The sequence below is a fragment of the Nothoprocta perdicaria genome, unplaced genomic scaffold (genome assembly GCF_003342845.1).
Source record: "Nothoprocta perdicaria isolate Ctin4 unplaced genomic scaffold, notPer1 scaffold_71, whole genome shotgun sequence".
In the NCBI taxonomy this organism is placed as follows: Eukaryota; Metazoa; Chordata; class Aves; order Tinamiformes; family Tinamidae; genus Nothoprocta; species Nothoprocta perdicaria.
In genome coordinates this window covers 1775089-1788808 of record NW_020455988.1, presented here as the reverse complement: position 1 = coordinate 1788808, position 13720 = coordinate 1775089, and the positions used below count along the sequence as shown (strand labels likewise).

The window sequence follows — 13720 nt, the reverse complement described above, 5'->3', positions numbered from 1 at the left end:
GTCAATTTCACTTCTCGTCAATTTCACTTCTCGTCAATTTCACTTCTTGTCTTGTCTTGTTCTTGAAGGAACAACACAACAATCTACAACAGACATCCTACCTTTTATGTGCGACAGCTTGGACTGCGGTCTTCCTAATTTTTGCCATCCCAAATCCTTACTAGCGTAGTGACCCTTCTTCTTGTTGCGTGGCCCTTCCAGAGCAGGGATGTGAGGTGTAAGGATGCTTTCAGTCACTGGTATACAGATACCTGCAAGSAAAGTCAGTCAGGCATAGCTTAGAAGAACAAGAGGAAAAGCAACTGAAAGGTGCTTGGATGAGGATGGGGACCCTGAGACTGTGGGGACCTCTCCTTTCTAACTGCTCCCCCGCATCCAATTTCACCTTAACTGCTTCTCCTTGGATCTAAGCAGCTGGAGAMCACTCTGAGAGGGCTCACACCTGTCTCTGCATGAGGCATCTTTACACAGCATGGGAACACAGACATAAGGTTACRCCACCAAGGAGTGGTTTCAGTAGTTCAAGGATTCATTAAGTGTTAGGCTCACAGAGTCATAGATTAGACTGGTTTCCTAGGCCATTTTGAAAGATGGGCTTAATCCAGGAGTACAGTAATAATATTAAGATCATCCAGGATGTTTTCAAAGAGAAAAAAAAAGTCAGGACAGGTAGCACACATAGCTAATACTGTATTCCATATTTGAACGTTTTTAATTGTTTAGAAGAGGAAGTACAGTCACACAAATATAAATACTTTTGCCTAAAATATGCAGAGAAATAGGTGTATTTTCAATAGTGATTACTGAAATGCTCARTGTAGGGAGAGAAAGATGAGAAAGGGCAGACATACCGTTGTTGCAGCGATTCCCAGGGCAGCACATGCCATCTCTGTGGCAACGCTTCTTCCTCCTCCTGCACAGCATGCACACAGACGGTGCTTGGTGCGGACTGTGACAGTATCGCCCAACTTCACATTCTTTGTCGTTAGTACAAGGATAGACCTGGTGGGTGAAAGGAGCCGTTTGCAGTGAGGCAGTCCCTTGCGCACCGCACAACGGGCGCGATACCATTCACTGGGACTGGGAGACACGGGTGGGGATGCCTCATTTGATGCCATAGAGGCGCCCTTGGGCTCTGTAAGTTGCTGTCAAAGCTGTATCAGCCTCAAGAATCAGGGAGATGAAGACASCCAGAGCTCAACGGTTTTCTCTTTCCTTGTCTCAGGTGTATTTTGGCCCAAGAGTCCTTGTATTTTTGTGGGCTCCAAGATATGCAGACCTCTGGTTCATAGACAAGAGCTTAAAAGAATGAACGAAGAACAAGTGGAGGCAGAAAACTTCTCTCAGTCCATACAAGTCCCAAATACAGTCTGCATTAGCTAGTACTTAACTGTGGGTTCAAACAGGGAGCAGGCATTTTTCCTTGAGCGCTGTCAAACTCATTGGTTTCGCAGAGTGAACATCTGTACCCTAGTGGCACCCCCTCCTGTCCCACACCAGCTGGGCTCTTTGAACGCAAACAATCCTCCCTCMTCAGCGTGCACACGAATACCATTTTCTTCACTTCTGCCCTTAGCATCAATTGCTACCTGCTAAACAACATTCCCATGACACGTAGCACGGAGTGCGTTGGACAGCACAAACTCTCTTGCATATTTAGCTCCCCACAAGCAGAGACACATGTACAGTTCTCCTCTACTAATCAAAACCAGTATTATCCTACAGGAAAACAACTATTAAAAAAAAAAAAAAGTAGGCACTGAGTGCAAACACCCTATACAGCCTTCCTTATGGAGCGTGTCAGAGAAGKTCACTGCAGACAGAACGACACCGTGGTTTGAAGCAGCATCGTGACACTGCCACACCCTTTTGCCGATTCCCACACAATTACAACTATTTTTCCTGTCTGCATCTAATTTTAGAGCCTATTAAAATCATTATAGATTTTTTCCATTCCTCCAAATTGTATTTGGAGAATTTGTTTAGATAAAAAGATGAAAATAAATCTGGAATGCTTTCTGGAAAATGATGTTTACACTTTCTCAACTAATTTTATCCAGCAATTTTAATGAATCAAAGCATTGCATTCACTGTGTTCAAAATGACTCTTATAATCATTTGCCTAACAMAAACAAAAGCTCAACTGACTGATTTTCAATTTAGAATGATTACTTCTGTAATATCCTAAAATCAAGCCTTGAGTGTATTGTTCTCAGAAACAAAATATTTAGAGTTGAGAATTTCTGTGAAAAATAATCATTCTAGATGAAGAACTTTTTTCTGCTTTTGTGCCATTATGTTGAGCCTGGCAGAACAGACAAGAGACCTGATACAAAAAGCACCAAGTTTCTCTAGYACCTTTAGTTGGGGGGCCCATGGCATTTTCCAGGTGATTTTATAAGCAGTTTTCTTTGTCAGAAGTTATTTTAAAATTACCAAGGTGCTGGCTGCATAAGTTTTCCTAGAGTTAAGTGGGACCTCACTCAACTAGGTACCTTACAGCAAAGGATTTTATGTAGTTTTTATAGAGGCATTCCAAGTTACAGCGAATTTGGAAAATTCTAATGCTGCTAGGAAGGGGAAATACAAATAAAGAACAGATGAACTAACTGAACCTGGAGTGGAAGGTCCGTTAGACCTTGTCTGTCATCAAGCCCCTCACAACCATATCTTTCCGCCCTCCCCCGCCCCGAGATGGGCATGTGACATACACCTGCAACAGCAGCAAGAAGCCTACTTGCAGTTTTCATGCAGACCCACAAATAGCTATAAAAGGAGAGAGGTCTTCAATGCTGAATGGCGGCAATGAATGCTCTCATACCATACATAAGGCACATTTTACTTCTGTCTTTTTAGGTTGAGCAATATTCTGAAGATCCTTAAGGCATTCACATAATCACCAACTCTCTCACCTCCATCTTTAAAAATGGTAAATCTGGCAAAAGACTTTTTGAGTTAAACATCAGCAAGGGAAGGAACATAACTCAGSCTCTAGTCCTGCTCTAGAGCCCCCATCCCAAATCAAGATGATACCTTTTGAAGTACAAAAAGAAGCCAAAAATATTTAGGTACAAATGACTGCAGCACATCCACTGATCAGTTTGTCCCGTGGGGAATCCACGTGAAAAGCCAAAAGATCACAGCTACATGAAACGCCTCTTGCAAATAGCCAATAACTTAGTTATCAAACACAGCTTGAAGCAAAAATGTAGGTGTGTAATATATACATATACATATATATCTGTCTCTGAGCCACAAGATATTTAGTGGGCTAACTTCCACCTCCAGCAAAGTAAATTTATCTCTGCAGAGTATTCAGTAATAAAGCAGAAGGAAAATAAACATATATAAATAATAATATATAAAAATAAAAGGTTAGTCTGTATATAGCTTCAGCTAACAGAAGGAAAAAATGAGTACACAATATCCTGACATAGGCAGTAGCTGGGCTCATCTACATATGCCTATTTTAAATTACAGGAGAACAGACAGGCATATAAAAAGGCACAATATCCACAGAGTAGGCGGGACTCGGCTGCATTTTGCAGCCATTGGCTGTGCCCCACTCAAGGTGCTCAGAACCTCCTGCCCGAGTGCCTCAAACACCATCTTCACGTTCAGAGAAAGGCTGGGAACATTTCCTACATGCATCAGAGAGATACAAATCAGTCCCAGATGGAGAGGGAAAAAGCAAGCTGTAAACCAGCCTCTGCTTCCCCAGCAACCATAACCAGCTCTACAAGGCAAATCACCCTCTCACATTCTTCGTCTCTATGTATCTTTGTCTGGTCATAAATCTCTATCCACTAAACACAGCTTTGATATTATGGGAAACCAGATGAAATGGAGATAGAATATGTAGCACACCCCRAAGCTGCAATCTTATTTAATTTTTTTTCACCCCTTCACCAGGCTGTCAGGTCAGTAGTAGCACGGACAAAAACAGATTTACCTGTGGCAGAGAGCTGCGTTTTCAGATTGGATTCCCAATTCCTGTATTTGCTGAGCACTTTTCTCTCCAGTCGTTCCAAACTGTGAAAAGTGAGGGCCCAAAAACGCACAACAAAAATGTATTTGATTTTATGCAACATTGGAAGATTTAAACTAAACATTTAAGCAAGCATTGAACATTTGATGCCATGGCGTTCCCAGGMCCAGTCCATCAAGGATAACTTTTACTAGACAAGTCACAAAGCCCGTAAACATTAACTTCTTTGGAGAGTGAGATAGAAACAGAATAGGAATCCACATTCCTGCTTTTCCTGAATTTATACTCTAAACACCAAGAGTGTTTATCTAAAATACTCAAGAAAAATGATGCAGACAGTAAGGAGGAAGTAGACACCCTCAGACAGTGTCTCTCTCACCCAGCTTTCATTTGCAGATGGGATGAGGTCTCGTTTGATTGTACATGGAAGCAGCTCCACGCTGTACTAGCTGTGCCAGAGAAAAGCATCAACAGCAGAAACGGGCATTTTTACCTGAACTGTGTCAGCCCTCATCCAGCACAGGCGGTCTCAGCCACTAGCTCARTTGCTCCGATGACTCCAGACTTTACTACCAATCTCTTAGCAATAGAAAATTTGATTTTGATAAAAGGTTACAACTCCTACCTGTGAGAGAAACTGGACATCAAACCCTATTTGATTGGCTTCACCCAAGGTCCCTGCACCCAAAAAAGAAAGCATTAACAACACAGCATCCAGATGACTGCATAGAGAGCCAGCAGCTCCAGCAGTAATTTGTGTAAACACCAGAAGGGACTACCTAGAAGTGATACTTCATGCAAAAGAGGATTAACAGGTCTGCGCTTATTGCTGCCTTCTGTAGCTTACAAGCATATTTCATACTGCAAAGCTGAARCTGCAGCACTGTAGGCTGTGTCGTGTGGCTCTCCTGCTCAGAGCTGGTTTACACCGAGTACTTACGCTAGGGSGACATCCTCTCAACACCTAGTGGTGTCAATCAAAGGAACCAATCTATCTTCCTGACCAAGGACTTGGTTCCCAAAAGCAAACATAAGAAATAGCCACATGGGTGCCAGGTCTGTTCTTGCTTTTCTGTCTCTCTAGAATTAGTTAATCCCAAGTAAAAGCAAGCCAGCGAATTAGGAAATGCAAACATGTGCTTTACCCAAACAGCCCCATGTCAAGAATAATTACCAAGAACGCAAGTCATTTTCTGACTCCTCCATTGGGAGGGATTCCGAGCGGGGACCTCAGAATTGCTTTGGTCTTTAGCAGAGCCGCGGCGGCTGCATGCGATGTGCAGCAGGCAGAGCTAGATCACACCTGGGGTTTATCCCCCAGGCGGCTTTTGGAGACAGAACGAAGAGCCTCTCTTGGAAGCTCAATGAGAAGCCCTAATGCAACCCTGCAGGACACAGACTGCTGCCTTTCATTCAGTACCACATGAATTAGACAAAGCAAACAAAAATGAAAAAACACAAAATTGTTTAAACTCTTACTGATACTATTTTTTTCTGCAAGTAATTAAAGCTTAGACCAATCCTTATTTTCCCAAATGTTTCAGACAAATCCATGCCTGACTAGCACACTTCGCTTAGCTTTATTTTAGCTACTAAATAAACCTGTAAAATAAGATCCGAATGGGAAATGACCATCACTTACTACTATTTTGGTTTTAATCCCAAATGAGAAGAGAGCTTATCAGGAGCCATCTGGAGCAGTGCAGTTTTCCCACAGCACTTTGCTGACGTTGCTTTATTCTATTCTTAGCTCCGCACATGCCTGGATGATAGCGAGTGCTCTCGCTGCGCACGCAGAAAGGAGCCCCAGCTCCTTTATCCCACGGAGGAGCCCCCGCTGCGCTCCCAGACAGCTCCAGACGCAGCCTCTGTCTCAGCCTCTTCTCGCCAGGGAGCCTCGGCTCCCGGCGACTGCTGCAGCACAGACCACACCGGGCTCGCTCGCAGCCGAGCAGACTGACTCCGTTCAGTCGCTGCATTCAACTTAATTTGATTTTTCTTACTGAGCCTCCACTTCATTAAAATAATACAGCATCTCTGAGCCCACTTCATGCCAGATTCGGTGCAGAAAGCATCATTTTCTGCCRCTAATCTACGCACAGGCACTTTCTTCTAGCAATGACTTATTTTTAGCTCTTTGACTTTGAACCAGCACTGCTGTTCACGAGGTCAGACTCGCACAGCGCTACATTGTGGATACAGATACCGTAACCTCCCAAGAACCTTCCCCCGAACTGCACAGCTAACGGCCCCAGAAGCCCGCATTATTAAGACAATAAATACTCGATCCACTGCAAGACCACCAGGGGAAGGACGTTTTTAAAGCATGCAGTAGTCCAGCTCTCACGGTTGCTAGAGCCAAAGAAAACTCAGATCGTAACACCCAAGAAAACAAATCTCGCTGAGGGTCCCTCTGAAGTGGCAGCCTGCAGGAAGCGTGTGGGTGCCGACTGAGGCTTTCCCCATCCTAACAAAAACGGTGTGAAAAACAACTCTCTCTGTCCTCCAAATGACACAGCCCTGCTCCGGGCACCTGCGTCAGAGTCTGGGACAGGAGAGAGAATCAAATGACGTACATACATACATACAAACACGAGAGCAGTGGTGACTATGCACAGAGCTGGCTACCCTGCTCGATCATCTGCTCACACTGGACATTTTTGACCAGCATTTCAGGTTTCCAGTACAACTGTATCTCCTCTTATTCAGTAGCTTATAATTCATGCCCTTTTCTTGCCGAGTTACCTCTGCTTTAYGTCCTGTTGGGAGGCGGTAAAGGGTGCTCATTTGAGCGCAGCTTGGTTTCTGGAGCACGCTTGGAAAAAGCCCACCTGAAAGACCGCAACCCAAACTCAAATTACTCTAGATTCACAGAAATGCAAATTTAAAGTGGATCAATTACATTTGGTTACATTTGAATTAAATGAGTCTTAGTTCAGGGTATTTTATAACAGCTATGAAGTGTTCACTCACAGGAATAAGGCACTTAATGCACTTCACAAGATAATTCAGGTTCTCTCTACAATCCCCACCCAGACAAAACCCAGAATTAGCTATTTTTTCCAAACGACTGGAAGGCCAGCACACTGTACCCCAAGGACAGGCAGTTGTGTATTGCCTGTACCACAGACAGGCACAAGACCATGCCCAGGACACAGCACATACAACAAAAGGTTCCCAGGCAGCACCACTATAGGTCTTTATTTTACATCACACCTATATGGCAAGTTCTCCACCTTAGATTCATGCTGGCACCGCCGTGATGAATCCCGCTATTCCAAASGAAACACAGCATTTCCTGCGCTGGAAACATTCAGCTTACACAGGGGCCCCTTCTTTACGTCACAGCCATGACATTACCTGGCAGGGTTTCCTTTCCAATGCTTGCAGAGAGCGGGAGCCTCTCGCGCTCCAAACACCAACCTTGATTTTCAAGTAGGCTTCCTCCTCCTAAACTCCCCCCATAAACCCCTCCCCCCCGCCAAAACCTATACTTGAAAAAAGACATTATCAAAGAAAGTTCAGAAGTTTGGGGAACAGTCATTTTTACCCCCRATTTTATAGACCTCACCACATGTGACTCCTGTTGCCTGGTGATCTATCAGCAGCAGCATTACAACAGAGAGCATCGAAATGGCGTTAGGTAATCTCAGAAGCCAACAATGTAGCACTAAATCAATATGACAGGAAGCCTCTAGGTCTCAATTTTATGTCATTTTTGAATGCGTCACCAAAGACTGCTCAAAGAATAAAGGTTTGTTAACACGTACTTTGTTCCATGTCCAGCCTTTTCAGCAGGCTGCTTTTGTGCTTTTATGTGTGCCTTTTCCCCACCCCTTTTCTGATGGTTTGGCTTTTCAGTTTTGCCTCTAATTGGCTATTTATCATGTGCTCCAGAGTAAGATCCTTCTGGCTTTTTGATCAGCATGTTTACTGCTATAGCTGAACAGTGGGTTGCCAAAAACAGTTTTCCCTCTGGATGTATTAACTCTAGAAGTATGTCTTTTTTATTCATCTAAGATATTATCAGATGGAAACAACTGGCAGATCCTATGGTACACAAAGCCCCAAGCACGAAAACACAGGTAGATTCTCACACATTGTGGCTGGGAGTTTAATAACATTCCTGGGAACTGGCAATAAGTCACTGAGCTAACACCTGGGTGCAAACATCCCCAAATCATGATGCATTTCCAGTATGGAGCTTTTATTGGGAGCACTGCCTGCAAGGGTGCCTTCAGCAAGACAGATGACTGCTTTACCTTCTGTAACATGGCTACCAACGTCGTGATTCTCCTTTGCTTTTGAGCATTCATAAAATCCAGAGAAAGCAAAGCAGCTGGGTGAAATTCCAACCTGCTGAAGGCTCTGCAAAAAGCTCCCTTAGCTCCCTGCAACAGCGCCTGGATTTCACACATGGAGATCACTTCCAAGTTATAAAAATTTGTGCAGCGCTTGCAGTCCTCRCTCTGGAAAGGACTCCCTGCTATTCCTCACAGAATACACTTTGCCTTGAAGCCTACAAGGCATCTTTTTTCAAAATGCAGTTTGAAATGGCACAGCATTTCAAATGACGCCCTGGCACTCATCTTCTGAAGGATAGCCCTGAAAATTGGAATTAATGTCAGCTGGAGACAGCCAGATGCAGCGTGTGAGCAGCATGACCCGCACTCCACCTCAGCAGCCGGCSGGCTGCCATCTCACCTTGTCACCCAGTGTCAGCCCTGCCGCGGAGCTCCCTGGGGGCCCTTTCTGCAGGAGCACCTGGGTAGAGGCCACCTTCAATCCCCAGCTCTCTTCCACACATCAGAAACCACCACTGTCACTCCCGATTCAAAATGCCCACCCTCCTCTCCTCCTTGCTTACGCGGTGGTCTCCACAACCCAACGGGTGCAAACGCCACGTGGCTGGCAAAGCACAAGGGCCAAGACCCCAGTCTCGAGCTCTGGAGCACCTGTGGAGAGCTGCAGTCGCACAGCAGCGATGGGTCCGTGTGGCTCCGCTATCTGAACGTGCGAGCAGCCCTGGCACCCGCTTGTGTGAACCACAGAATTCAGAGCCCCGGGCAAGGATGCTCCTGGGTGCCAAAATAAAAATATTAAGAAAGAAAGGAGATCTGCTAGCATGRGAAGCACACAGTACTCACACCTCGCAGGGCCACCTGTGAAAGCAACTGTCCCAGGGCAATGGCTTGGCAGCCCCAGGAGGGCACAAGCAGCCTCTGCAGAGGGCAAGTCACTGCTCTCTGCTCAGCTCATCCCTCAGTGACAGTAAAAGCAACATTTTAAACACAAGGCTATTATGAAAAATTATCACGCTTTTCTTGAAGGAGGCTGAAGATGACAGAAAGGGAAGGGACCCTAACTGTGCCATTAAGAAATCAGCATGCCCTTATTATATGACCAAGTGGAGCTGCCTACCCAGCTTGGCCCTGTGGTAAACAGCCCAGCAATCAAGGTTTCAACACTGCTTACCCGTTTTCCTTTTAAAACGTTCCTAGCTAATTTTGCACAAACAAGAAAACATGAACAACACAGCGACGCAAGAATAACTTGTGAGTAAAACCAGATGAACACTCACATATTTACATAGCATAATGACTTCTCTATTAATTCAAACAAACCCAGACCCCAATTCTCAGCGCGCGGAGCACATGCGGTCCAGGAGGCGAGGAGAGGAGAGGGTGGCGTCAGGCTGATGTTTCGGCCTGCTCCAGTCTGCAAGGGCCACAAGGGACCGTCTCTCCCCAGAGCAGAGCTCGCACTCCAGCTGCACCCTCCTCTCACCTCGCGGGCCCCTTTCCGCGCTGCTCAGGAGAGACCAACGGGGTCCGTGGGGACGGGACAAGTTTCCCCCAAACTGCTTATTTCTAATAGAAATAAGAGAAAGAAGGAGGGGAAAAAAAATTAAAAAAAAAAAAAAAAAAAAAAAAAAACCACCCACACCCTAAGCCAGAGCCAGGTCCTCCACCTAGAGAAAAAATGTGACCGTCATCTCTTGATATGTAAAGTACAAAAATAGAAAAATGTCCAGAGAGACAGAACTAACCCTATGCGGTTTCTAGACGAAGCCAAAAAGAACATTATCCCATCCGAGTAGCTGTCAGCATACAATTACCTAGGATTCTGGCAGTTAACGCAGAATTAGCTGCAAGCTGCAACTCTGTTCCCCATCCCTACAATAAGCTGATTCTGCAGCTGAGACTTGTATTATCCTCTTTCCTGCTACATTTCAAGATATACTCTGGCCCTGTGCTTACAAGCACTCTGTCCTTGCTTGAAAAATAATATTCTTTATGTGGATTAACAGAATATATTCCTCATTCCTGGATGTCTTGGACATTAATCAATGTAAGTCATTAAAGAGTTTAATCCTCTGTGCTTGGCAGAACATCAGTCTTAGAGCCATTTCTTTGTAACAGCCTTTGGAATAAATATCCATTAAGGATTTGTTTTCTCCTTATACCGGTCACCCACGTTTTACAGTGGGTGGCTCATTCATCTACCCCRTTACTGTATTTGCCCTTCTGAAACTAAGCCAGACGCAGCAATCCAATTGCAGTTCTCACTTCACACAGCCGTATCGCAAAGGGAACTGCCACGTACACCTGACGCTCATTACGAAAGCCAAACAAACAGGAATGGCARTAACGGGGCCCTACCTTCTGACAACTGACAATCTGTGTCTCTTAGATTCTCCAGGGGACTGCAGGGGACTCAGCAAGAACTGTTCACATTTAGGTGCCTCAGAGGACGACAAGCACAACAGTCCAGCCCTCCCTGAATGGCTGCTGCTGGCACTATTGCCATGCGCTGAGGCAGTGCCCAGGTGTTGTGTCTGCCTGTAACACTGCACAAGCACTACTTCTGTTGTAGAGTCTACGTAAGCAAGACCAAACAAGGGCAGAAAAGATTGTGTGTGGTTTTAGGGGAGTTTTTAAACAAAAGAAAAAATTAAAACAAACCATGAAAGCCCCAAGGTAGAAGAGATTAAACAGCTTGGCTATGCTAAAGCCATCTAAAACTTTCACGGTAGAAGCAATTTTTCCCAGCCCCTGCCCAGTGAGCTGCACCATTCTTTCCCTCTTCAAAACCATCACCCCACTCTGCAAGAAAGCTCACACTACATGTTCTGGCCAGTGCTGCTCTTACCTGCTCTGCAAGGGTGAAAAAACGATGCAAATTAACGGAGATTTTGTGGCTGGCCACCAAATGGGCTTTCCTGGCCGAAACTGGAACAAAAGATTTAGTTTATTTAGGAAATCAAAAGGCTACAAGACAGGATCTTTCCATCTCTCCCTAGTGTGAGCAAGCCTTATAGTGACACATAAACCTGTGACTTCACCAGATTTGTAATGGATTTACCCATCAGAGATTTATCATGTAAGTAAAAATACACAGAGCAGATCATGAATATATCACAGCATAAAAATATTATGAAATGTTAACTTCCAAATTAGTTGGAAACATTCATTTCAAGTTATTTCACGGCTACTCTCAGAAATTGTTGAAAAAATGATAGAAACTGTTTGGTGCAGGGGACAATCTCAAGCATTCATCAGTCATTTTGAGACACCACATCCATTCATTCTCACAGACGCAAGTCATAGYGTGAAACAGCCCACCTTACACATCCAAAATGAAGCCCTTCCAAAGCTTAAACAATCTGCTTCTGTAGTTTAACTAAATTTATACAAATTTAAGTCATTAGACATACTCGTGACCATAAAAAGAAACTAAAAACCATTACTGCATGCAAGAAAGGCAGTGATCCAACTCTTATGAGAAGTCTTGTTTTCAAGGTTCAGGGAATTCATATTTGTGTTGTTTCAAAACAAAAGTAAACACACCAAAAACTTTGTTAAGGAGGTTAAACCCTAACCTAAGAGTTTGTGAGAAACTCTACTATAGAAAGTAGTTGAGAAGGACTTTCAATGCAGAGGAAACAAGCAGCACAAGCAGGAATAATAATAATGCTGTAATGCTCCCCCCTCCCCCCCAAACAGCTCTGGAAATATCAGCAAAAGGAACAGCAACAACGATGACAACAAGAAGAAAAGGTGAGGACCAGCTCAGCTTCTGGTCCCTCACTGGTGACTGGTCTGTATCCATACACAGGACTGCCAGCCTCCAGGGACACTTTCTCAGCATGAGTCGAGCTACCTTGCACAGATGCTGTATGGACGTTACCATGCCTGGTATTTCAAGAGAAGATGACATGCGTGCTCTCGTGCTTGAAAAGCATAACCTCTGCACACAYGCCTTGAAACCTATGCACATATCTACCAATGATAACATTTTTTCAAATTCCTTTGYTTATTTAGATATATGCACGCAAGAGCAAGGATATAATGGGATAGTACTGGTGTGTGAAAAATAATAACAAAATATAACATAAATATATGATTTACAAATATAATTATACTTACAAGTTCTATTGAGAAGCAGCAGCAAAACCTGCTGCAGACAAGACCTGCATTTTTCTAAGCAAAGCAAACAATAGCACTTCCCGCAAAAACACCACAGAGGTTCAAATCTAGCCCTGCAGTGGATTTACAAAGACCTGAATGAGGTCCAGAGTCTTTTAGGATATGTCAACAAATCAAATTTAGAACACTGTTATTCCAACAAGGGATCTGCATTTACTTACATGCTGCATATTGGTATACCTGCCATGGAAGAATTGGGTTTAGTTAACATAGTTAGGAAACTCTTCATTTAAATTTTATTTGCTTTTGAAAACAGCTTACTATTTTCTTTTTATTTCTTTTTTTTTTTTCCCCCTCCCCTTTTATGGTGCACCAAATTACATATGACCAAATGTACCTATTTAGTAAAAATGRGTTCCATTAGTATGTAATCTTATCCCTGCATTGTTTTCTTCTGAAGGAAAATAATGGAGAACAGGTGGTGATGCTTAGCATCAGGCTCCTGTTTCTAGAATTACAATCTACTGGGAGCCACCAGCAATCTCTGAAAGCTGTCATAAGCGCTGAGGAACGAGTATGATCCAGAGCACACTCAATACATTAAAGTTTCTTTTTGAAAATTTAAGTAGGTGTGACAGGAGAAAACTGGCTGAATGGTGCAGGGATTCTGAAGTGTCCCTGTAAAGGGTCGTGATTTCCTCCTGCATTCCACAATAAATAACTCAAGCTGGCCTCCAYTTCCACAGCAGAAATTAGACATTTAAAAAATTCAAATAGGTACCATATGCACGATAAACCTCTCTTGCTTAGTATTGAAGGCTGTCACATTCACGTTGCTGTGAATAAAATACATGATTTAGATTCTCCTAGAACAATATTTAAAATAAATAAATAAATCATTTAAACTGATTTATACTTTTCTCAGTACCACAAAAACAATTACATAGATTACTATTTCCTTGGTTTAATTTTAAAATACCTTATGTCACACTGCACAAATAGATTCACTCTGTAGGGCACAACACTGCACGATTAACTGGACATTTCTGTGTTTTATCAATCCCATCCTTAACCTTACCAAGCAGGAAGATGATTGGAACAAATTCTGCGTAAGCACCAATTCCACGGTCCAGCGTGGTCTCGTATTCTATGTGCAAGCCCCAGCTAGGCAGCTGTGGGCAAAGCAAGCCAGCATTACAGCCATCATAGTAAACAATGTGGCCCCAAAGCTGAGGGATACAGCAAGGACAACACACACTGACTGGGCAGCTTGACAAAAATGGTTGTTGAGATCTGGCTGGGA

General features: G+C 43.8%; 1 protein-coding gene across 1 annotated transcript in view; it reads right to left on the bottom strand.

The window, feature by feature from the left end:
• Positions 1 to 13720, bottom strand: part of DKK2 (dickkopf WNT signaling pathway inhibitor 2) — a 32059-nt gene that overhangs the window by 3015 nt on the left and 15324 nt on the right. Inside the window, exons 2-3 of the mRNA XM_026050875.1 lie at positions 852 to 1002; positions 102 to 251 (exon numbers count right to left, since the gene is read on the bottom strand). Coding sequence (XP_025906660.1) covers positions 102 to 251; positions 852 to 1002 — 301 coding nt within the window. The remainder of the gene's footprint in view (positions 1 to 101; positions 252 to 851; positions 1003 to 13720) is intronic.